General features: G+C 31.5%; 1 protein-coding gene across 6 annotated transcripts in view; it reads left to right on the forward strand.

The window, feature by feature from the left end:
• The first annotated feature begins 3,647 nt into the window (after positions 1 to 3,647).
• Positions 3,648 to 25,647, forward strand: part of LOC134696861 (coiled-coil domain-containing protein 158-like) — a 50,108-nt gene continuing 28,108 nt past the window's right edge. For 5 of the 6 annotated variants that reach the window (XM_063558816.1, XM_063558820.1, XM_063558822.1 and 2 more), the window contains exons 1-12: positions 3,648 to 3,739; positions 5,390 to 5,587; positions 6,216 to 6,285; positions 6,963 to 7,072; positions 7,425 to 7,515; positions 10,462 to 10,698; positions 12,677 to 12,753; positions 16,056 to 16,085; positions 17,354 to 17,464; positions 18,009 to 18,123; positions 18,712 to 18,831; positions 24,793 to 24,990. In XM_063558816.1, the coding sequence (XP_063414886.1) occupies positions 3,663 to 3,739; positions 5,390 to 5,587; positions 6,216 to 6,285; positions 6,963 to 7,072; positions 7,425 to 7,515; positions 10,462 to 10,698; positions 12,677 to 12,753; positions 16,056 to 16,085; positions 17,354 to 17,464; positions 18,009 to 18,123; positions 18,712 to 18,831; positions 24,793 to 24,990 (1,434 nt within the window). In that variant the 5' untranslated portion in view covers positions 3,648 to 3,662. The remainder of the gene's footprint in view (positions 3,740 to 5,389; positions 5,588 to 6,215; positions 6,286 to 6,962; positions 7,073 to 7,424; positions 7,516 to 10,461; positions 10,699 to 12,676; positions 12,754 to 16,055; positions 16,086 to 17,353; positions 17,465 to 18,008; positions 18,124 to 18,711; positions 18,832 to 24,792; positions 24,991 to 25,647) is intronic. The other variant, XM_063558817.1, reaches the window with a different exon arrangement.

Raw genomic sequence — 25,647 nt, forward strand, 5'->3', positions numbered from 1 at the left:
TAACATGATGATGCTTGAAAAATACCTTTTTAATAGCATCCTGTATGCAATTTGTGGGGAAAGTACTGCTATTTAAGCCTCAAGGATATTCTTTTAAAAATGAATCTTTAATATTTGGATTAAATTTCATCTTTTTTTTTAAAATTGACATATACATGTATGTAAAAATTGCATGCAGTGTTCTCTTCATATTCTCATATAGCCTCTTGGCAATCAGGAAAATATGAATCTTCAGCATGTTGTTTCTAAAAATTATAGCATTGCGTCCATAAAACAATCTATAATCAATTATGATAGCATCACATTCAAGAAATATAGTATCACATTACCGAGATGCTAAAAGGCCCTTGGGGGGGGGACACTGGAATGTATACATGATTTCATAAAAATTACAAAAGGATTATTTCTGAAATTGTGTTGGGTTGGTTGTGTCCACCACCATATAAGTGTAACTCAATAGGATACTTTAAAAAAAAATACATATATTGCCCCCTTGATATCTTCCCATCCGTTTTCTTTATTTCAGAATGTTCATAAATTTTAATTTTGGTAAAAAATCACTTACTTTTTATTTTTAATGCTGTTTTCAAATGTTTTACATGTGTTTTGTATGTACATTTATGTATATAAAAAAAATGAAATGTGTGAGTTAAAAAAAATTGATATACATTGTCACATTTTAACAAACTAAAAAATCAACTCATAGAAATCTATAAAACCTGATCAGGAGCTGATTAAATGTTAACCAATGCTTAATAATTTCCTTAAAATTATAAGAAAGTTATCTTGGTTTGAAACAGGACCTTGAATTGATGGCAGTAAAATCATTTTCATAGGCAAAATAATTAACTTAGCAATTTTAAGACTGACACTAAAAAAATAGAAGAAATATTATTGGCAATTATGCTGTACAAAATGAAATATCTGATCGATTTTTTTTTCTGGATTTCAGTAATTCCAGATTTAATTAAGAAGCAGATATAAACATACAACTTCACAAGTTGTCTCAATTTGTTAAAGCACAAAATTAAATATTTGTCCCTCTTGATAAATATTATTAAGAATAATATTTAATTAGCAAAGTGTGAATTTTAGACCTTCCATCTGAAGTATGTTTGATTTATATTCATATATAGTTTATGAAAATCGTACCAACATAAATATTTTGACAAAGCAGGGATTGTCAATTTCAACATATAAAGAAGCTTGAATACACTACAAGATAATCTCCCCTTTCTTTGAAGATTGAATTGAATTATCAAATCTGCTAACATAATACTTGAGCATTGATTTTAAGTAAATCATTATGGACAAATAGAATTAGACATTTTTGTACTTAAACATTTATATAATGTAAATCATGACCGTAAATTGCAATTTAGAACCCCGTCCAAAAGAAAATATTTTCCTTAATCCTTAATTCACATAAATCTGGCAGTTATTGAGTCGGGTGGATAAATTGTTTGACAGAATTGTCTACTGTTTGATACTTGTAGGAGCTTGTTTTATTGAGGTTTTACAAAATTTATTTAAGAAAAAAAAAGCCTTCAACTTCTTGAAGTTGATATGCATTAAAAATATGAAAATTAAAAAGAAATACTGCGTTTTAAGTATTTAGTCATGTTGTATAAATTTAGTTACATGTTTACAAACAGATATATGAAATATGACAGTTATGTCAAAGATGGAAAAAAATAGCACCAAAAAAATGTAATTGCTATATCTAATATAACATACACACAGACAAATCAAACTCAGAATAAATAAAACATGAATGATTCTCTTCAAATTGACAAGAAAATATGATCCTTCAGATACAAACATTTGTAATTTGTGTTTGCTCATAGAAAATTTACACACCCAATAATTTGCACTTTATAAAACTTTGCATTGAGAGAATATACAACAAGAAAATGTAGAATGTTTACAACATAATGAATGTTCTATGTTATTAGAAAACAAAATAGTTGTGTTATAATAAAAGTAAATCAATATAGAGATAGGATTTAAATAAAGATGTAAAGACTTACAAATAAGCTTGTAGTTTGTAAAAATTAAACTTTTATTCAACTGTGTTATTTCTATGTTTAAATATATAATAGCTACAGTGTATGAATTTGAGACCAAAGGTAGTGAAAAAATAGTATATTTTTCTTATGGTTCAAGAGGGTATACTCAGAATATATAGCTGGTGATAGGTGAAATATTTGCATAGACATATAATCATGATAATGATTGAAAATTGATCTTTTAGATGACAAATATATAATATCATGTATATATATTCAGAACAAAATCAAATTACAATATATTGAAATATGAATATAGTAGTTTGTTTGTTCGTTCAAAATGACTAGACTAAAATGAATGGCAAAAATTGTTTGGCTGCCTCTAAAGAAGAGGACATTTTGGATCGTCATTGCAACAGGCATTACCCTTAATGTGGACGTTGTACATGTGTTGAACTGTTTGTACAAGAGGCATCAGATTTAACAATCCTTTCCTGTGTGAGTCAATGCAAGGCTGCAACATATGTTTTGCTATTTTAATCATTATTTGAAGAAAAAAAACCACCACTTTTGAAAGGTCCATCAGATTTTCAACATTTATCATGTTTATAAAAATTCTTAGACCTCACACATAAAACTCCACCCTGTTTACAATACAGGGTTGTGAATTAATGTATAATCATAGTTTAGATAATGACATATTAAACCTGAAAAATAGGAAATAGACTTGGGACAAGATTTCCAAGAGATTTTTACATGGATAAATATAAATAACTGAGTAGTCTTCCTTAAACAATGAGTTTTGTAGCCTGGCAACACAATGGCAATATGATAAACTAACTAAAGGGAACTACAAGAGTTGAAACTACAAATGTATATTATCTACACTTTATACCTTTTTCTAAAACTGACAAAACATTAAATAGCTTTAAATGAGAGGCTTGAATACTAGAAATGATTTTGATGAACATTTTGCTATAAAAACAAATGCATTTACATGTATATCAGACTTATGTGTCACAATGAATATTTTTACATGTTTTAATAGGTAGGTTATGGGGGGAACAGTAACATGAATAAAGGGTAGCAAAGCTTTTTTTTCTATTGACTCAAGTTTGAGGAACCTATCTATAGTTATTTTATTAATAAAGAACACATTTTTATTTCAGGAAATTCTATTGGTGAAGATTATGGCCACACAGATGTAAGTATAACAGTCTAGGACCATGGATGCTAAGGTCAAAGGCCAAACAAATACACATCACATAAAATTGATTTCACACTATGTATCTGTACAAATTAGATGAATTGGTATGATGTGATAGTAGAAAGGCCTTATGTTTTCTCCTCTGTGTATCCAACCCATATTTCATCGGTATATAAACCGCACCATATGACCATTCTTTATGGGGTTGAAGTTTTTGATAAAGTGTTTTTTTCTAGAATCTTTAGTCCCATCACACTTTTGAACTGATATCAGAGTTTATTTGACTTTGAAATGTATTAGAGTTTAGCTTTTGTGAGCAGGGCATTGTGTCCTATGGACACACATTCATTTTATACATGATATGTTTCTTTCAAACTGCAGATATACTCATTACCGTAGTTCAAATTAAATTTCTTACGTTGCAGTCTCTATCAGGAAAACCCAACATGACGCCCCCTTCTCCCTCAACACTGTCAGCACTGATAGATATAACAGCAGAACAGAAAACTATAGCAGATCTCAGGTAATTATTTTAACTATAGCAGATCTCAGGTAATTATTTAAAGGGACTTTTTTACTTATGTATTTGTATGGTGGATATATTTGTTCTTTAGATTGTTCTTGTGAAGTGTTTGCTTTTCTTTTCCTGTTTGAAATTTTCCTATTTTGTGAAACCTTACATGTACAAGGTGTAAAATCTAAACAGTCTTAGTAACAATTGATCATTGGAAGAGGTTGTTTTAAACACAAGCCCGTATTTGTGGACATCGATGTTTTAGAATATATATTACTACTATCCTTGAATTTTGAATAAGTAACAATGCAAAAGAGTTTAATTTCCCTTTATCATTTAAATTAAAATCAACAAAATATTTTGTTTGCCTGAAACACAGAAATTTTCTTTCATTTTACTTTGGAATAAAATTGCTAATGGTCTAATTGAAATAGTTTATGGTCAAGGGTATTTTACTTGTAAATGTTTTTATCTCCCTTTGACATTGCAAATTCCATATACAATATTCTGCTTTAGAAGAAAATTTCAATATAAGAGAATGACAGGTTTATTAGGTTTTTCTAAACAACAATTTTTTCTCAAAGCATACAAAAAAAAATGGAATAAGATAAATCCTGAATGTATTTATATAATTATAAGTTTTTATGGAAATTTTCAGAAAATTAGGTGCTACAGTAGTAAATCCGAAGTAAGATATAGATAACTATTTTAGTTTTATAAACCAATCACATATATATATGTAATATTCTTATGTCCATGCAATATGAAAATAGTACTTTATACATTTGGTGAACAAAGCAATATATTATTCTTGCAAAATTAAAAGCAAAATATCCTGGACTATTATTTGGAGATTTAACCAAATATGAAATAGAAAGATTTGATGAAACAAATGTTATATGGAATTTGTCTTTAGTTAGGAGTTATTGATTTATCATATAAAATGTATGAATTTAACTTGCTACAGATGTAAATTTCTGTAACATCTATTATCAAAGTGTATAAGTTTGATCATGGAAGTATTATATTGACATAATACTTCTATGGCTTGATGAACAACTGAGGTTATATAATATTTCCAAGTGATTGGTTTATAGAACAGTATATAAACTATGGGACAATTAGTAAGGTTAGGTCTTTTTATGTTAATTAAAAGGTGCATGGGATTCACAGATGTAGTAGATAGTAATTGTATATAGAGAAAGCTGCAGAGATGTCAAATTTTTAGTTATGGAAGACAGTATTATTCATAACTAACACATTATATTCAATTAGGTCTCAAATGTTTTTAATTAGTCATTTCATCAATAATTAGCATGTTTACTAACTTTATAAGAAAACCTTTAAAAAATTTATGAAAAACTTATCAACAGCATTTTATTTAAGCTTTTGTCTAATGGACACCTGGAGTTAAAAGGGCATATTTAAAAAAAAAAATAAGTCTATGTTGTATGGTATATATATTATATATACGATTTAAATAGATCAATTGCAAATTCGACATTTTTTCCCTGTTCCTGATGGATGTTTACAAAGAATTAATCAAATGCGTATACATGTGGTAACAGTTCTATTTTTAAGATAGATACAAGAAAAGAATACCTATAAATAGCCTGTGGAGATTTTTGAGAAAAATATTCTTGTAATTGTATTTTATAGGAATCAACTTGACTCTCAGAGGAAAGAAACTGATCGTTTGCAGCAGACTCTGTATAGTGGAGAGTTCTCCAACTTTAAGTCCGTCCCAGTATCTCATCACTCAGGGTTACCAAGTAGTCCATCTAAAACAGGATTTTCCACACTACCATCTACAGAACTATTCTCTGCTAGACGACCTGTATATGATTACAATCCCCCGTAAGATTTTAATCAGTATAGATTAACAATGATATACTTCAAATTCAATTCAGTGCAGCTCTGGCAAAAATCCTGTTTTTGATCAGTCAATATTTTATTACTGTGTTCTTGTCAGGCTACTGTCTTTGTTTCTTTTTCAAGGACTATACAGGGTATAAAAAAAGGTCATCAATGACCTATTAGGGAAAGTGGTTCTGATGGCCACCCACACCTGTTGCAAAGTAAAATATTAAGCCCCTATCCAAAATTAATTATATTTTTTTTTTTACATTTATTTCATTTTGAATCTTTAGTGTATGTTTCCCTTGCGCTTTTTGTGTGTGTGCTTTCTCAATCCTTCATGCATTTGTTTGTTATTTATTATGAAAAAATGAGAAATGTTCTATATTTGTATATGTGTATGAAGGAAGTGAAGACGTATCAAACCAATCAAATCTCTTTGAAAATACGAAAAATGGAAACTTCAACCTATAGGATATATGTTAGTCAATAGGATTGATTAAGTAGGGTAAACATCAATAATACAGCAACCCAAGGACAAAAAGGAGACATATTAAAAGAACATCAAGAGTGCAACATACATGTATGAGTTTTATTATTTTATCATTGTCTTTTATAAAATTGACAGATCACATCTAGAAAAAGCTTTAAAAGATTCCCAGGAGCAGGTCACTGATCTCAGGAAAAGACTTCAAGAGGTAAGATTTTAATGTCTTAAATAAACTAAGATGTTAAAAATATCCAACAGAATTCAAATGAAGTGGATCTTAGCAAAAATAGGTCTCTTCTATGAAATATGTTAAAATATTCATATGAAAAAATCCTCCATCAGATTTATGACAAGAAAGTTACAAAAAACAAAAATGACCTGCAACAAACAACAACCACTGAAGTTGAGGCTCCATTCCATTTGTTAAAAGGTGATCACACTAGAAGTGACACTACATCCAGAGTTGAGATTTGATATCAACAAAGTACAGGCCAAACAAATCAAGGAATCTAAACAAATACTGCCATAGGCTGGCAATTTCTCAGTGGCAAATGAAAAAAAATAAATTCAGTGCAACATAAAGACAACGAACCTAGATATTGTAAATATTTTTGTAGTAAATAGTTTATGAAAAGTTAAAATAATTTGGAATGACATGACAATTTCAATAAATAAAGAGACTTAACACAAAACTCTCCAACTTTACAACATGCATTTTCTTACATAGGTTTTATAGTATTAATATATGACAATGCATTTTATGCATTTTATTTTAGGTTTTATCTATAATGAACTTCTATTTTGATGCAAAAACAAATTCTGTTTTTAAACTGATAAAGGGTATTTTTTATTACATGTGACAAGCTATGAGTTTTATTTTTTCAGAACAGTGAAACATTTGAACAGCACAAGAGACAGTTTAGAAGTACTATAGAAGATCTGAAAGCCAAGTTACAACAGACTGTATCTAACAGGGACTCTGTCTTAGAACTCAGGTTAGCAATCATATAAGAAGATTGAGGTATTAACTTACAAAATAGTAAAGGTTTTCATGAATATTGAAAGTGAAATTGAGAATGGAAATGGGGAATTCCTCAAAGAGACAACAACTACCCGACCACAGAACAGACAACATTGAAAGTGGCTTTATTACTTAGATTTCAGAAATCCTTTCTCCCTTTGGGGAAGATATTATGAAATAAATAATTGTTACTTATATATTTTTTTCTAGAATTTTAATTTTTTTCTAGAATTTTAAATTCACAAGAATCATTCAAATGGGAGGTCATTGTTGTTCACGAAGAACTACATTGCAACTGTATAATTTAATATAAACTTTTTTTGCAGGCAAAGAGAATCAACTAATCAGGAATCAATGATCCATAAACTACAGAGCTCTGTTCATCAACTACAAGAAAAATGTAAAGTTCAAGAAGAGGTAACTTTCACTCCATCCCATCACATAAAGCATTGTAGGTTTCATAGAAATTAAATTGCTTTAATGAGCAGTATAAATAGATAGAAGAAGATGTGGTATGAGTACATATTAGACAACTCTCCATTCAAGTCACAATTTGTAGAAGTAAACCATTTTAGGTTAAAGTACAGCCTTAAGCACAGATCCTTGGCTCAAACTGATTAACAGCAATTGATCAAAGATCCCCAAAAAGCTAATGTAAAACAATTCAAACATAAGTTCACTTTTATAAACATGAATAAAAGGAGATGTTGTGAACCAATGACACAGCAACCAAGTGGCAAAAATAAAAAAAGACATCTTGGAGGAAAAAAAACAGTTGAAAATTTGTCACTGGATTTAAGGATGATAATGAATACTCTTTGCAATTTCGTTTCAAATGAAGATTGTATGAGAATCTATTTTTTTGATACTTATAATTGATTGATAGATGTCTGACTTGTTGTCGTACAAAACATCATTCTCCGTCAAATACAGAAAAAAACCTTATTGCAACAAAGTGCATTTAAATTCAGACTTCAGGCCTTTCAATTTGAATCTGTAGCATGTGCTTTCACCCATTTTAATTGGTCATAAGTACTATCTAAATCTTTACTGGCCTTCCAGTGGTGTATTTATACTCCTCATACAAAACTGAAATAATTATTTGTTAAGCAACACAAATAATCTAAACAATGATTTTATATATCATATAAATATATTTTAAAAAAACATTGCAAAGGTAACGAGGACTGTATAAAGAGAGATAACCCTTGTAGAAATAAACAGACAAGAATTTTTATTGAAATTGAATGTCTATTTTTATCAAGTCAGTTTATTTTTTCCAGATTTTCATAACTTTATTCAAAGACATTATTTTTTATTAAAGTCCTAACGTACATGAACATTATTGAAATACTTTAATATACTCATGTAATGGTCATTCAATATATCTGTGTTTTTTAATTTTTATTATAACATTACTTCATGTGATCTTTTTTTTTCAAATGAATATCATATTAAAAAAATTCAGGTTTGCGTAATTATTGTAATAGAAAGAATGTTTCTTAAGTTTGAATGTTACCTTTAATTTCTTAAGAAACCTTTTTGACTTTTTCCTATATCTCAATTAAAGTTTTGCTCAATAACCTCTATTTCTTGAAACTAATGTTTGAAATACTTCCAGCTAAAAAATTATAAGATTTTAACTTCTTATTTTTTCAATTTGCTGTATGTTTCTTCCCTTAATCAGCCTCGCTCTGGTTTATGTGTGTACATGTCCCAGGAGGACTGGTGTCAGGTAATTTACTGTTGTTTGATGTTCATGGTTATTGGCATAGCTTATTTGTCAGACACAATTATACAACTTAGAAATAATTTGTTTAACAGACATATTCATTGCAGTGGGAATGTAATGAGTGATTGTATTAACTATTTATAGTCAGCATTTGATTTTTAGCTCACCTGCCAAGTGAGCTTTTTTCATCACTTGGCGTCCGTCGTCGTCGTCTGTCGTCGTTAACATTTTACATTTTGAACTTCTTCTAGAGAACCACTGAATGGAATGAAACCAAACATGTCATGAATGTTCCTTATGAGGTGCTGAACAAGTGTTGTTACTTTGTAGCCGATCCATCATTCAAAATGGCCGCCAGGGGGGGACTTAGTTTAGCATAGGACCCTATGGGAAATGCATACAAATGACTTCTTTTAGAGAACCACTGAATAGAATGAAACCAAACATGGCATGAATGTTCCTTATGAGGTGCTGACCAAGTGTTGTTACTTTGTGGCTGATCCATCATTCAAAATGGCCGCCAGCGGGGGACTTAGTTTAACATAGGACGCTATGGGAAATGCATACAAATGACTTCTTTTAGAGAACCACTGAATGGAATGAAACCAAACATGGCATGAATGTTCCTTTTAAGGTGCTGACCAAGTGTTGTTACTTTGTAGCCGATCCATCATTTAAAATGGCCGCCAGCGGGGGGCTTAGTTTAACATAGGACCCTATGGGATATGCATACAAATGACTTCTTTTAGAGAACCACTGAATGGAATGAAACCAAACATAGCATAAATGTTCCTTTCTTAATGAGGTGCTGGCCAAGTGTTGTTACTTTAGCCAAATTTTATCTTTTTTTTATATGATTTCAAAAACCCAGGTAGAATCAGGTGAGCTATACAGGCTCCTGAGAGCCTCTAGTTTAATGTCAGAGTCAGACTAATTTTTTTTAAAACTTTTTGCATTTTGTTTGACATTTTGTTTTTGGAACTGTTAGAAAAGTTTCTGAAAAATTGGGATAAGGATTTGACCAGTATTTTATATAACTGAGTTCTGTAACTGTTATTGCCCAATTGAGGATTAAAATGATTTTACTAGAGAATTATTCAACAGTAATAAACATGCAGATTATAAACAAAGAAGGTGAATAAGAAAATAGTTATAGAAGGCAACATCATCAACAACTTTATATGCAGTATTGAACCTATTAATTTTTTTTGATGAATTCTGTAATGAGATTGTTGCAACTTTAAGAATATTACACTTTTACTGACATTTTTTGTGTTTAAAAGTGTTATCCATAACAAATATGAATATGAAGCATCTTTATATCGAAGGTTATTTTCATTTCTAATAAATTCAACAATTCTTAAACAATGGAGTTTTATATCCAATACTATATTTACTTGTTTATAAAACAAACAACTTTAATGTACCAAAGACAGATTTAAATGTTATGTAACCTGATATTCACAATACTTAAATTGTCCTTTAATAGAGTTAACAAAAATTGTGCATCTATTTTATATGGAAAGCAAATTTTATGTTTCTTGCAATCTTTAACACTAAAAAGTTTTTAACGAGTAAAATTAGTTTTTCTAATTAGGCAAATTTACTATGTTTTCTTTTCTGCATTTCAGGCTTTACAAGATACAAATAGAAAAAATGAAGACAACAGTCGAGACAAATACTTGTCAGAGACAGCCATTAACCAAATCAGGATTCTGTTGGGAGACGTAGAGAGGAAACGTGGAAGGAACTACTTTGATTCTGATCCTGTATCTAAACAAGTTCCTGGAATGTTGGTTCATACGTTAGAAAGATGCTTACAAGAGTTGACTAGCGAGGCAGAAGACAGAAAACAGAAAGTTGATGATGTGAGATAATATGCAATATAAGTTTATAGCTATTTATTTGCAAAATACATGACTGACAGACCTATAGTAGTCAAATACTTTTTTATGTTCCATTTATGGGCATTATGTTTCCTTGTCTGTGCATCTGTCTGTTTGTTTGTATGTCCTCCTTCAAGTTAAAGTTTTTGGTTGAGGTCGTTTTTGATGAAGTTGATGTCCAATCAACTTGAAATTTAGTACACATGTTCCTTATGTTATGATCTTTCTAATTTTAATGCCAAAGTAGAGATTTTCTCCCATTTTTAAGGTCCACTGAACATAGAAAATGACAGTGTGGATGGGGCATCTGGACACATTCTTGTTTCAAAATGTATGAAATATACAAAATCAGATAATGGGCAGTTCATTTTCATTCATTCACTATTGTGTTAATTATTAGACTTGGAACCCTGATAAAGTTACACCTAGGTGGATCTCTCACTATTGTGTTAATTATTAGACTTGGAACCCTGATAAAGTTACACCTAGGTGGATCTCTCACTATTGTGTTAATTATTAGACTTGGAACCCTGATAAAGTTACACCTAGGTGGATCTCTCACTATTGTGTTAATTATTAGACTTGGAACCCTGATAAAGTTACACCTAGGTGGATCTCTCACTATTGTGTTAATTATTAGACTTGGAACCCTGATTAAGTTACACCTAGGTGGATCTCTCACTATTGTGTTAATTATTAGACTTGGAACCCTGATAAAGTTACACCTAGGTGGATCTCTCACTATTGTGTTAATTATTAGACTTAGAACCCTGATAAAGTTACACCTAGGTGGATCTCTCACTATTGTGTTAATTATTAGACTTAGAACCCTGATAAAGTTACACCTAGGTGGATCTCTCACTATTGTGTTAATTATTAGACTTGGAACCCTGATAAAGTTACACCTAGGTGGATCTCTCACTATTGTGTTCATTATTAGACTTGGAACCCTGATAAAGTTACACCTAGGTGGATCTCTCACTATTGTGTTCATTATTAGACTTGGAACCCTGATTAAGTTACACCTAGGTGGATCTCTCACTATTGTGTTAATTATTAGACTTAGAACCCTGATAAAGTTACACCTAGGTGGATCTCTCACTATTGTGTTAATTATTAGACTTAGAACCCTGATAAAGTTACACCTAGGTGGATCTCTCACTATTGTGTTAATTATTAGACTTAGAACCCTGATAAAGTTACACCTAGGTGGATCTCTCACTATTGTGTTAATTATTAGACTTGGAACCCTGATAAAGTTACACCTAGGTGGATCTCTCACTATTGTGTTCATTATTAGACTTGGAACCCTGATAAAGTTACACCTAGGTGGATCTCTCACTATTGTGTTAATTATTAGACTTGGAACCCTGATAAAGTTACACCTAGGTGGATCTCTCACTATTGTGTTCATTATTAGACTTGGAACCCTGATAAAGTTACACCTAGGTGGATCTCTCACTATTGTGTTCATTATTAGACTTGGAACCCTGATTAAGTTACACCTAGGTGGATCTTAACTCATTTTAGTACTTATTTAGAGCTTTATTTGTTGAATTCTCATATGAACTAATTATATGTCTCAACAAACAAAAACTAAAAGACTACTAACACTCAAGTATATCTAGGAAAGTAGGTCTCTCAGATATTAACCCATTTCCACAAATAGACATAATGGTTAACATTACAACTTCTACTGGATTCCTTTTAATTCAGACAAAAAACAAGATACTTTTGAGCCACACGTTTTATTCAAATTACTTTTTTGAATGCATATTACACCTAATTGCTAACTTCTCATGCATGATTATTAGATTTTAGAATTTACTTAGTTGAATAATTTATTTGTGTCAAATTAGTGGAATTCTTTTCATAAAAAAACATGTATATGACGAATTTGTTGTTCAAAGAACTTTTGTAGGAGAAAAAGTTATAAACATGGAAATTTAATATTTTACAGTTGGAAAGTGAAGTGAAGTCCTTGAAACAGACAGTAAGCCAAGACAAAGAATCTTTAATTAAAGAACAACAAGAAAAGTAAGCATTCACAAGAGTTACTTCCCTTTAACTGGAATTATTTAAACAGAACTTCAATATGCAAGTTAAAAAATATTGCCTATATATTATATATAAAAAAGAAATCCTGATTTAATGTTTTAGCGTATGAACAAATATAATCATAAAAATTTACAATCATCTATTTTCTTTCTGCTATGTACATGATTTGAAATGTATTTATTGTGATTTTCAGTTTAAAAGTTCATAGAAAGAAATGGTAATGACAAACATTACACACCAGCACACGTCATGTTCATAAAACACATGCAAGAACATTGTCTAACACATACATATATTGTCATACATCAGGCGCGTAGCTCCCTATACGCCAACACGCAGTTGCGTGCACATCGGTTCGGCATGCAAAAAAAAATGTTGCAAAATTAAAAATTTATAAATTAAATTTTAAAGGAAACACATATGTTGTCACTTTTTTGATTGATGAAATGTCATTAAATAACGGCATTTGGTTTCAAAATAGAAGTTATATTGGAGATCATGCATGACAAAATCGGACACTGTAACTTGTAGATCTTTTACAAGATTTAGATTTGTTATACTCAATACATGTAGTTTCGGAGCACATTTTACAGAGTACGGTTTAACTGTTTGGAATGAGGTGTACCAATCGGCATTAGCTTTAAACCCTTCGATATCGTTGAAATTATGCCACGGCGATGTGTTAGGGACTACCAGAGCCATTCATCCTGCTAACACGCCAAAACAGTATTGGAAAGTCTCATTATATTTTGCGTTTACAGACCATATGATAATGGAACTGGAGAGTGGAATCGCGTCTGGTATTATCAGAAAATCGCTCCTTTGTGTCACGGCATATCTGCTTCCTCGTGTTGTAGGAAATATAACAAACGAACAAATCTCAACATTGTCTGAGACATACATGACATACGAAACTGACCTGGTATGTAATTTTGACGAATTCAATTGGGAGGTCGCTCGATGGCAAACACGTACACTGGTTTATAACATCTCGCTAGTGCTACCGTGGAGATGTATCAGTCACCATCAGTGTCACTACGTCTGTTGAAATCAAATGTACGATCAACAACGAACAATGACAGGTTATCATCGCTAGCATTACTGCTTATTAATCGAGATTTCAGTGTGAATATTGACAAAAAATAGAGAAGCTCGTTTCTGCCTAGACCCGAAGAGCAGATTTTGGACAATTTTGAGTAAATTCTGTATCAGAAAAATGTGTAGTTTATATGTTGTCAATTAACCATGATTTACTTTATTCAGAAGATTTATGAATAGTTTTACATTCATAAATTGTTTATAAGTCCTATCTACATGTAGCTCCTCTTTCAACTTTCTTATGACCGAAAACCGAAAAAAAACACATTTTCCTGCATAAAAGGGTCTCAAAATTTTTTCGCCTCGCTCCGCTCGGCGGTAGGTGCTTGCACATCGTTTCTTTCTAGCTACGCCCCTGTACATTGAGCTGCAGATCACTCTAATATGGTCAGTCACCACCCATACTTTGATGTTAACACTACACAAACAGTTGTTTGCTCTTACTCTCTTTCTGAACTAAATATGGACAGAAGTCTTTCAAAAAATACTGTACAATTAATTATAATAAAATATTACTTAAAACTTTTGTTTTGCACACGTTGAAATTTTCAAACATATAAGATGTGTTCTTTTAATGATTTGAGCTCACCTGACCCAAAGAATCAACTTTGCTTTTCTCATCACTCGTCCTCAATTTTTTTTAGGTAAAGATTGCATGAAATGCAATCAAAACCTTAGGGGAGTGACTTGATATCTTAATGTTCCAAGATATATCACTGCCTTTTTTGATACACTAACTATAGTGCATTGATCGTAATATTCTATGCATCCTATCCTTGAACATTTCCGAAAGTTTATCGATGTAATATATGCTCAGATATTCCAGGCCAAAAAAATGTTTCACTTGTGAAGAAAATTACATACATGTAATTTTTGCAAGGTGCAGGAATCTAATATCTGTTCTAAAGATAGAATTATGTCATTGTTAAAATCATCTTAAAAAATTTGAAGTTATCTTCCTTTGTCTAGAATTGCTGTTAAATCAACTACAATCGACTATGTTTTTATTTCTACATCACACTGTAAATTGAAGCATTTTTTATTGTTTGGTGCATACAAGCACTTTAATTAAAATGTTTACAACAAAATTGTCGGCAATTATCAGGGGATACTTTGTATAAATTTTTTTCTTCCATTTTCTCATCTGCCAACCAACACTTCTAAAATAAGGAGTAAAGCCACTAAAGGGGGTAAAATGCAACATTTGTCTATTATCTAGAGATCCACAATATATAGAGAAAATGGCAGAAATATTCAGAATATTGAGATCTGCATACTATACCTTTATACAAAAACTGTTAGACAACTTTAACAGGAGTTCTTTGCCTTTTAAAAATGACAATATTAATAACTTTCTAGATTAAATATGAATTTTTCTTCCACTTCAAATATATGAAACAAAAATAAATTTGCTGGTCTTGATTGTGATAACTGAGAATTCAGAATATTTGTGTCAGATAACATTTTGGAGTTTTTGAAATGAATAAATCTTGTAAATATTAAGATCTATTAACAAAAATTAAAAGGAGTAGGTCCGGTAAGATCACGTTTTGGCCCCAAAATATAGCAGTTTTACAAAAAATTTCAAATCTTTAACTTTTAGTTATTTATTGGACAGTTAAATGCTTTTGCTACATAAATATGGGCTGTTTTTGACAATACAATGCACATATATCAGGTACTAGCACCATTAAGTCATGCTAAATTACGGAAATCTTCAAAATTCTAGAATTTTTCTTAAATTTTAGACGGTTTCCGTGTAAAACGAAAGTGGCCGCATTGGTGTTCATCCAAAATATTGAAATGTAAGTTGTATTTGGTGATAATACATAACATATATAAAGGTTGAGGATGAACACGGATGCGGCCACTTTCATTTTTGACAAAAACCATCTGAAAAGTGACATTTTTTGGCATATTTGGTACATTTTTCATATTTGAGCTTAAATTGGAGCGTTTATAATGACTAAATTAGTTAAAATCTTTCACAAAAATTAACTGAATCAAATGAAATAGACACCTAAGTGTTTAAAAAGTGGTCAAAATCTTTCGTTAGATGAAACTAAAATTTGAGGCCAAAATCGGTCCTTACCGGACCTACTCCTTTATAATATGACAATCTTTACAATATATTGAGAAACAGAAGAATTTATATCACATTAAAGTTGTGTTTGTTTCACTAGAGAACAGGAGGCATTAGGAATGTATCGCAAGTAAGTCATGGTTTTCATAACAACAACTTTTATTGGAGCCTAATCAATATTGCTGATTAACCCAAGAAGTGTACATTTAGTTTAAAACTACCATCAAGTTATTTTCAAATCGTCTTTTCTTTTAGAAGGATTAAAATTGCAATCATTTTCATTTCCTGCCCGAATATGTTATGAAAAAGTAATCTTGATGGCTGGAAAATTATTATTTTGTGGTTATCTCCCCTTTTCCAAGTTTTTTATTGATGGTATACTAAACTAATTGTATGGGAAGGAATGATGGATGACAAGTGATTTTGAATATAAAAACTATAAAATGTTGTTTTTACAGAAATGGAAAAGCTTTTACAAGTTTCAGGTGTTAGTGGTGTTGAAATACTTAAAGTTAAGCAAGTTGTTGAAGTTTAAAGTGACAATAAATGCAGAAATTAGTATTATAGGGTTTAATTTGCTGAATATCTTTTGGAATCGATGTTACAAAAATTAAATTTAAACTCAATTACTAAACATAACTCTTTAATATGATCTTATTTAAATTGAATTTTTTAATCTACTAAATACATATCACTCCTACGGTGCAATAGCATGTACATGTATATACTTTTTAACAAATGTTAATGAATAATTATTATTTGCACAATGTGTAAACTTTTAATATGGTAAACAAACAAAAAGCAACAGGATTTATTTAGTAAAAAATTTGTACAAATCATATTTTTCATATTTCAAAAGAATAGTACTCAATATCTGAATTGCTGCTTGTTGATTTGAAAAGGTTGTAACCTTAGAATCCAGAAAAAGATAGCTTTGAATTTTTTTTTTATATTTAATTTGCAGTGAAACAGAATTGTTTTCATATAAATTTTGTTAGTTAAAAATTTGCAACAACAGTATATACATTTGGTAGCTAGTAAAAGGAAATACAAAAAGTGTTATGACAACTCTTTAGTTAAATCATTGAAGAGAACTTTGGAGTTTATTATTTTAGGATCTAAATAATTGACAGAGTAAAAGATTCTTCCAATTGAATTTATAAATACAATTAGATTTTTTTGGTATTCATTTGACATCAACAGAAGTGTTATTTTAACACTAAATGACATAAAAAAGACATTCCCACACTATCATATGTATTGTGAGACCAATTGCTTAAAATTTTACAACAGATTTTCTTGCACATGTATACTCGTAAAGAATTAGTTGTCAGATATTAAATAATGTTTGCTGTTTAAAGGCAATATTTAGAAAGAAAGACATTTTTATATTTTCAGGATAACAAGTATGACATCAGAGCATGAAAAGGAACTGAAAACTGCATTAGAAAGGGCAAGTAACTCCAGAAAACAAACAACACAGCTACAGTCTCAGCTAGCTATGTTAGAGTAAGTTATCACAGCTCAAATTTAATTACATGAAGGGATTTTATAGTAAAATATCTATATTATATAGCAGTTTGACAAACACTTATTTTACTATCCAATGAAATTTTCCAAGAAAGTGTGTGGTTCAAGGTTTTTTGAAATTTTTATATTTTTGTCAAAGGGTCAAAGTAAATATTTTGTCAAAATAACATGAAAATCAAACTAGCCAAATTTATTTTAGTCTAGGTGTTTTTGGTACCACCTTAAGTATCTACTTATATTTTTGGTTAATTATTAAAAACCTGAGTTACAATCTATCAAACGTATTATTATCATATTTAGTCACAATTAAAAATTAGATCTCTGCTTGCCCTTTTAGAAGTATGGAGGAGTATCAGGGAAAACAGTTATAATTAAGAGAGTTAAGATGTTGTTTGATTACTGACATAAAAAAATGTAGTTTTGGTTGAGTGACTACCTCCAAGAAGTGAAATAGCATTCTTATATTTTGAAGATAACATTATAAATGTAATAAATGTGATGAATGTAATAAATGTATTTATAGGGGACAGTATGAGCAGCAGATTAAACTTAAAGACGAGACAATCACAGAATTAGAGAGTAAAGTTAAACTGCTCAAGGAAGAATATAATGAGAACAGGATCAAATGGACTGAAAAAGTAGGTTAACAAATTGTTCAAATTTCATGTAGATGTTGCCTGAGTGTTAAGGAAAAAATGTTTGCTAGGGGAGAATGGAAGGCTCTTTGATTTCTCCTGCCATGCTCAAATTTCCATATTTCCTTAATTTTATGAACTGAATCTCATAAAAAACTTCCTTTAAATGCTTTTGATTTTGAATTGATTACTGGTCCCCCAACTTTAATGATATCTGGAGTCCTGAAATATATGGATATAAAATTGGAACATTTATTATGCTTCTCTCATAAACGAACCTAGGAATACTTGTTTCATTTAGTTTGTCTTGAATCTGTTCATTTGTCGCTCTTGTTTCTAGATTTAGAATTATGATAAAAGACATCTTAGCAGAATGGAATCACTTTTAACCATTCAAAGTGCACAATTTTTAATAAGCAAATCATTGAATTTTTCTATTCAGATGATTTTTTAGGTTATCTGTAGTAACTCACAATATTTGTCATATACACCAAGGGGAAACATTTCTAATACTCAACCTTATTTACCACTGACTAAATTTAGACACAACTTTTATAGATTTTCATTTATATTTAAAATTTTGTTTGACAGAAAGATTCAGTTGATGAGACTTTGAACAGTGTACAGAGAGATTTACTGAAGACAAGATCTGAGAGGGATGAAGCAGTCAGAAAACAAGCTACGTTAGAGTCTAAATGTGAAGAGCTACAGGTATGACACACTTAAAAACAGTCAGAAAAAAAGCTATGTTAGAGTCTAAATGTGAAGAGCTACAGGTATGACACACTTAAAAACAGTCAGAAAAAAAGCTACGTTAGAGTCTAAATGTGAAGAGCTACAGGTATGACACACTTCAAACAGTCAGAAAAAAGCTATGTTAGAGTCTAAATGTGAAGAGCTACAGGTATGACACACTTCAAACAGTCAGAAAAAAGCTACGTTAGAGTCTAAATGTGAAGAGCTACAGGTATGACACACTTAAAAACAGTCAGAAAAAAGCTACGTTAGAGTCTAAATGTGAAGAGCAACAGGTATGACACACTTAAAAACAGTCAGAAAAAAAGCTATGTTAGAGTCTAAATGTGAAGAGCTACAGGTATGACACACTTAAAAACAGTCAGAAAAAAAGCTACGTTAGAGTCTAAATGTGAAGAGCTACAGGTATGACACACTTAAAAACAGTCAGAAAAAAGCTATGTTAGAGTCTAAATGTGAAGAGCTACAGGTATGACACACTTCAAACAGTCAGAAAAAAGCTACGTTAGAGTCTAAATGTGAAGAGCTACAGGTATGACACACTTAAAAACAGTCAGAAAAAAAGCTATGTTAGAGTCTAAATGTGAAGAGCTACAGGTATGACACACTTAAAACAGTCAGAAAAAAGCTATGTTAGAGTCTAAATGTGAAGAGCTACAGGTATGACACACTTAAAAACAGTCAGAAAAAAACTACGTTAGAGTCTAAATGTGAAGAGCTACAGGTATGACACACTTAAAACAGTCAGAAAAAAGCTATTTTAGAGTCTAAATGTGAAGAATTACAGGTATGACACACTTAAAAACAGTAGAGTTACAGGTATGACACACTTAAAAACAGTAGAGTTACAGGTATGACACACTTAAAAACAGTAGAGTTACAGGTATGACACACTTAAAAACAGTAAGTTAACAAGCTACATTAGAGTCTAAATGTGAAGAGTTGCAGGTATGACACACTTAAAAACAGTCAGGAAACAAGCTATGTTAGAGTCTAAATGTAAAGAGTTACAGGTAGGACACACTTAAAAACAGTAGAGTTACAGGTATGACACACTTAAAAAAAGTCAGTTAACAAGCTACATTAGAGTGTAAATGTGAAGAGTTACAGGTATGACACACTTAAAAAAAGTCAGTTAACAAGCTACATTAGAGTCTAAATGTGAAGAGCTACAGGTATGACACACTTAAAAACAGTCAGGAATCAAGCTATGTTAGAGTCTAAATGTGAAGAGTTACAGGTATGACACACTTAAAAACAGTCAGGAATCAAGCTATGTTAGAGTCTAAATGTGAAGGGTTACAGGTAGGACACACTTAAAAACAGTCAGGAATCAAGCTATGTTAGAGTCTAAATGTGAAGAGTTACAGGTATGACACACTTAAAAACAGTCAGGAATCAAGCTATGTTAGAGTCTAAATGTGAAGGGTTACAGGTATGACACACTTAAAAACAGTCAGGAAACAAGCTACATTAGAGTCTAAATGTGAAGAGTTACAGGTATGACACACTTAAAAACAGTCAGTTAACAAGCTACATTAGAGTCTAAATGTGAAGAGTTACAGGTATGACACACTTAAAAAAAGTCAGTTAACAAGCTATGTTAGAGTCTAAATGTGAAGAGTTACAGGTATGACACACTTAAAAACAGTCGGGAAACAAGCTATGTTAGAGTCTAAATGTGAAGAGCTACAGGTATGACACACTTAAAAACAGTCAGGAATCAAGCTATGTTAGAGTCTAAATGTGAAGAGTTACAGGTATGACACACTTAAAAACAGTCAGGAATCAAGCTATGTTAGAGTCTAAATGTGAAGAGCTACAGGTATGACACACTTAAAAACAGTCAGGAATCAAGCTATGTTAGAGTCTAAATGTGAAGAGTTGCAGGTATGACACACTTAAAAACAGTCAGGAAACAAGCTATGTTAGAGTCTAAATGTGAAGAGTTACAGGTATGACACACTTAAAAACAGTCAGGAATCAAGCTATGTTAGAGTCTAAATGTGAAGAGCTACAGGTATGACACACTTAAAAACAGTCAGGAATCAAGCTATGTTAGAGTCTAAATGTGAAGGGTTACAGGTAGGACACACTTAAAAACAGTCAGGAATCAAGCTATGTTAGAGTCTAAATGTGAAGAGTTGCAGGTATGACACACTTAAAAACAGTCAGGAATCAAGCTATGTTAGAGTCTAAATGTGAAGAGTTACAGGTATGACACACTTAAAAACAGTCAGGAATCAAGCTATGTTAGAGTCTAAATGTGAAGAGTTGCAGGTATGACACACTTAAAAACAGTCAGGAATCAAGCTATGTTAGAGTCTAAATGTGAAGAGTTACAGGTATGACACACTTAAAAACAGTCAGGAATCAAGCTATGTTAGAGTCTAAATGTGAAGGGTTACAGGTAGGACACACTTAAAAACAGTCAGGAATCAAGCTATGTTAGAGTCTAAATGTGAAGAGTTGCAGGTATGACACACTTAAAAACAGTCAGGAATCAAGCTATGTTAGAGTCTAAATGTGAAGAGTTGCAGGTATGACACACTTAAAAACAGTCAGGAATCAAGCTATGTTAGAGTCTAAATGTGAAGAGTTGCAGGTATGACACACTTAAAAACAGTCAGGAATCAAGCTATGTTAGAGTCTAAATGTGAAGAGCTACAGGTATGACACACTTAAAAACAGTCAGGAATCAAGCTATGTTAGAGTCTAAATGTGAAGAGCTACAGGTATGACACACTTAAAAACAGTCAGGAATCAAGCTATGTTAGAGTCTAAATGTGAAGAGTTGCAGGTAGGACACACTTAAAAACAGTCAGGAATCAAGCTATGTTAGAGTCTAAATGTGAAGAGTTACAGGTATGACACACTTAAAAACAGTCAGAAAACAAGCTACGTTAGAGTCTAAATGTGAAGGGTTGCAGGTATGACACACTTAAAAACAGTCAGGAAACAAGCTACGTTAGAGTCTAAATGTGAAGAGTTGCAGGTATGACACACTTAAAAACAGTCAGAAAACAAGCTACGTTAGAGTCTAAATGTGAAGGGTTGCAGGTATGACACACTTAAAAACAGTCAGGAATCAAGCTACATTAGAGTCTAAATGTGAAGAGTTACAGGTATGACACACTTAAAAACAGTCAGAAAACAAGCTACGTTAGAGTCTAAATGTGAAGAGTTGCAGGTATGACACACTTAAAAACAGTCGGGAAACAAGCTACGTTAGAGTCTAAATGTGAAGAGTTGCAGGTATGACACACTTAAAAACAGTCAGGAAACAAGCTACGTTAGAGTCTAAATGTGAAGAGTTGCAGGTAGGACACACTTAAAAACAGTCAGGAATCAAGCTACGTTAGAGTCTAAATGTGAAGAGTTACAGGTATGACACACTTAAAAACAGTCAGAAAACAAGCTACGTTAGAGTCTAAATGTGAAGGGTTACAGGTACGACACACTTAAAAACAGTCAGGAAACAAGCTACGTTAGAGTCTAAATGTGAAGAGCTACAGGTACGACACACTTAAAAACAGTCAGGAAACAAGCTACATTAGAGTCTAAATGTGAAGAGCTACAGGTACGACACACTTAAAAACAGTCAGAAAACAAGCTACGTTAGAGTCTAAATGTGAAGAGCTACAGGTATGACACACTTAAAAACAGTCAGAAAACAAGCTACGTTAGAGTCTAAATGTGAAGAGCTACAGGTATGACACACTTAAAAACAGTCAGGAAACAAGCTACGTTAGAGTCTAAATGTGAAGAGTTACAGGTACGACACACTTAAAAACAGTCAGGAAACAAGCTATGTTAGAGTCTAAATGTGAAGAGTTACAGGTACGACACACTTAAAAACAGTCAGGAAACAAGCTACGTTAGAGTCTAAATGTGAAGAGCTACAGGTACGACACACTTAAAAACAGTCAGGAAACAAGCTATGTTAGAGTCTAAGTGTGAAGAGTTACCGGTATGACACACTTAAAAACAGTCAGGAAACAAGCTACGTTAGAGTCTAATTGTGAAGAGCTACAGGTACGACACACTTAAAAACAGTCAGAAAACAAGCTACGTTAGAGTCTAATTGTGAAGAGCTACAGGTACGACACACTTAAAAACAGTCAGGAAACAAGCTACGTTAGAGTCTAAGTGTGAAGAGTTACCGGTATGACACACTTAAAAACAGTCAGGAAACAAGCTACGTTAGAGTCTAATTGTGAAGAGCTACAGGTACGACACACTTAAAAACAGTCAGAAAACAAGCTACGTTAGAGTCTAATTGTGAAGAGCTACAGGTACGACACACTTAAAAACAGTCAGGAAACAAGATACGTTACAGTCTAAGTGTGAAGAGTTACCGGTATGACACACTTAAAAACAGTCAGAAAACAAGCTACCTTAGAGTCTTAATGTGAAGAGTTACAGGTATGACACACTTAAAAACAGTCAGGAAACAAGCTATGTTAGAGTCTAAATGTGAAGAGTTACAGGTATGACACACTTAAAAACAGTCAGAAAACAAGCTACGTTAGAGTCTAAATGTGAAGAGTTACAGGTATGACACACTTAAAAACAGTCAGGAAACAAGCTATGTTAGAGTCTAAATGTGAAGAGTTACAGGTATGACACACTTAAAAACAGTCAGGAAACAAGCTATGTTAGAGTCTAAATGTGAAGAGTTACAGGTATGACACACTTAAAAACAGTCAGAAAACAAGCTACGTTAGAGTCTAAATGTGAAGAGATACAGGTATGACACACTTAAAAACAGTCAGGAAACAAGCTATGTTAGAGTCTAAATGTGAAGAGTTACAGGTATGACACACTTAAAAACAGTCAGGAAACAAGCTACATTACAGTCTAAATGTGACTCTAAAAGAGTTACAGGTATATGACTATCCATTAGCCAATTTTATTTTTTTATGCCCAATTTATGGGCATTATGTTTCCTGGTCTGTGCATATGTTCGTTGGTCCGTTTATCCGTCCGTTTGTTTGTCTGTCAGTCTGTCCCGCTTCAGGTTAAAGTTTTTGGTCGAGGTAGTTTTTGATGAAGTTGAAGTACAATCAACTTGAAACTTAGTACACATGTTCCCAATAATATGATCTTTCTAATTTTAATGCCAAAATTAGAGTTTTTACCCCAATTTCACGGGTCCACTGAACATAGGAAATGATAGTGTGGATGGGGCATCCATGTACTATGGACACATTCTTGTTTGTCATAATATACAAATACCTAAAAGGCAAAAGTAACTAGATTCTTGGTAGTCTAAAGATAAACTTAGAGAACATAATAAGACATAACAGCAAATATTTGTGGTTTGCATTTTACAACACTCTTCGTTGCAATGGAAACTCATAAAATGTGAAAAAAACATCACAAATCAAAACAAGAAACTATAAAGAAGATCAAAGTTGTTGTGAATAGAAACATTTGTTTAATCAAAGAGCAAATATATAAATTGTATGTGTAAAAACTTTCCACCTTTGTTAGGTTATTAAATCAAATTCTTGTTGACAATTGTGAGCTTTACAAATTAGATCCTTTTTGTAAAGCAATTCTATCACAAATATTTTGACATAATACAAAGCCAACACTTAACATGTTTCCTTTTCAATCTATTAAAGAATATTTGCTTTTAAGATAATTATTCAAATGTATTACTTAATTATATTTGCATAATTAGAAGTGGCCTCAACAACAACTTAATGTAAAGACTTTCAATTTGTAATATAAAGTAGTATTCACCACATTTTTGAATACAGATTAGATTTAACCTTTGACTTATAAATTTGGAGATCAGTCCTAAAAAAATATCTTTTTCTTAAGCTTGTAAAGATCCCATGTCTAATCAAGTTGGATACATTTGGTAATCACATAATTTTGATAATTTACTATTGTATATTCATAAAGAAAAATGTGACCAGAGCAAACACTGACTATGAATCAGAAAAGAAGAGAAATTCTGAGCTTCAACAAAAGGAGACAGAGCTTCGTGTCAGACAAACAGATTTAGAAAACAAACTTGACGACAAACAGAAAGATGTGGATCGTTTGGATAAAATGTTAGAGCTTGTAAAACAGGAATGTAACACACAAGTAAATCAAAAGGTATGATATGAGGTTTATGTATTGGTGTAGGATTGTTTGTAAAGGAGGTTATGGGTCATTATAGTGTATGTGTGATATTGGATTTCTTATATTGTTAACACCTGTAATATGGTTGGAGGATTAATGTAAAGAGTAGGTCAGGGGTTATTGTATTGCATGGAAGAGTGTTTTGCATGTTATGCTATTGTGTGGTATTTTTTAATGCTTTTCTTCTGAGCAAAGAATGATGCCTTATGAATACAAATGCAAGCACTAGGTCTGAAATAATTAAATTTGAACAAGATATATTCACATACTTTTAAATGAAATTTTTATTAAGAATTGTAAAACAGCAAAAGTTTCAGATATTCTGTCTTTAGTGAACATGTGATCAAATCCCCAAAATAGAGATGTTTCCTGATTTTAGAACTTAACAACACTTTTTGTATCAACCACAGTAGTGGTTATTGCTTTTTCACTTCTGTAAAGTTAACTATTTATATTTTGAGGGCCTCTTAATGCTAATGAAACTAAGGTCCTCAGTTTGATTTTGATATCTGCTTGTAGTCTATGCATGAGCCATTATCACTTACAATATTATGCATGGTCAAATAAAATGTGCCTTTTAATTCTCTGCATGGTTTAGTCCCAACACTATTATTATAAAGGGTAATTTAG

The sequence above is a fragment of the Mytilus trossulus genome, chromosome 14, assembly GCF_036588685.1.
Source record: "Mytilus trossulus isolate FHL-02 chromosome 14, PNRI_Mtr1.1.1.hap1, whole genome shotgun sequence".
Taxonomy (NCBI): Eukaryota; Metazoa; Mollusca; class Bivalvia; order Mytilida; family Mytilidae; genus Mytilus; species Mytilus trossulus.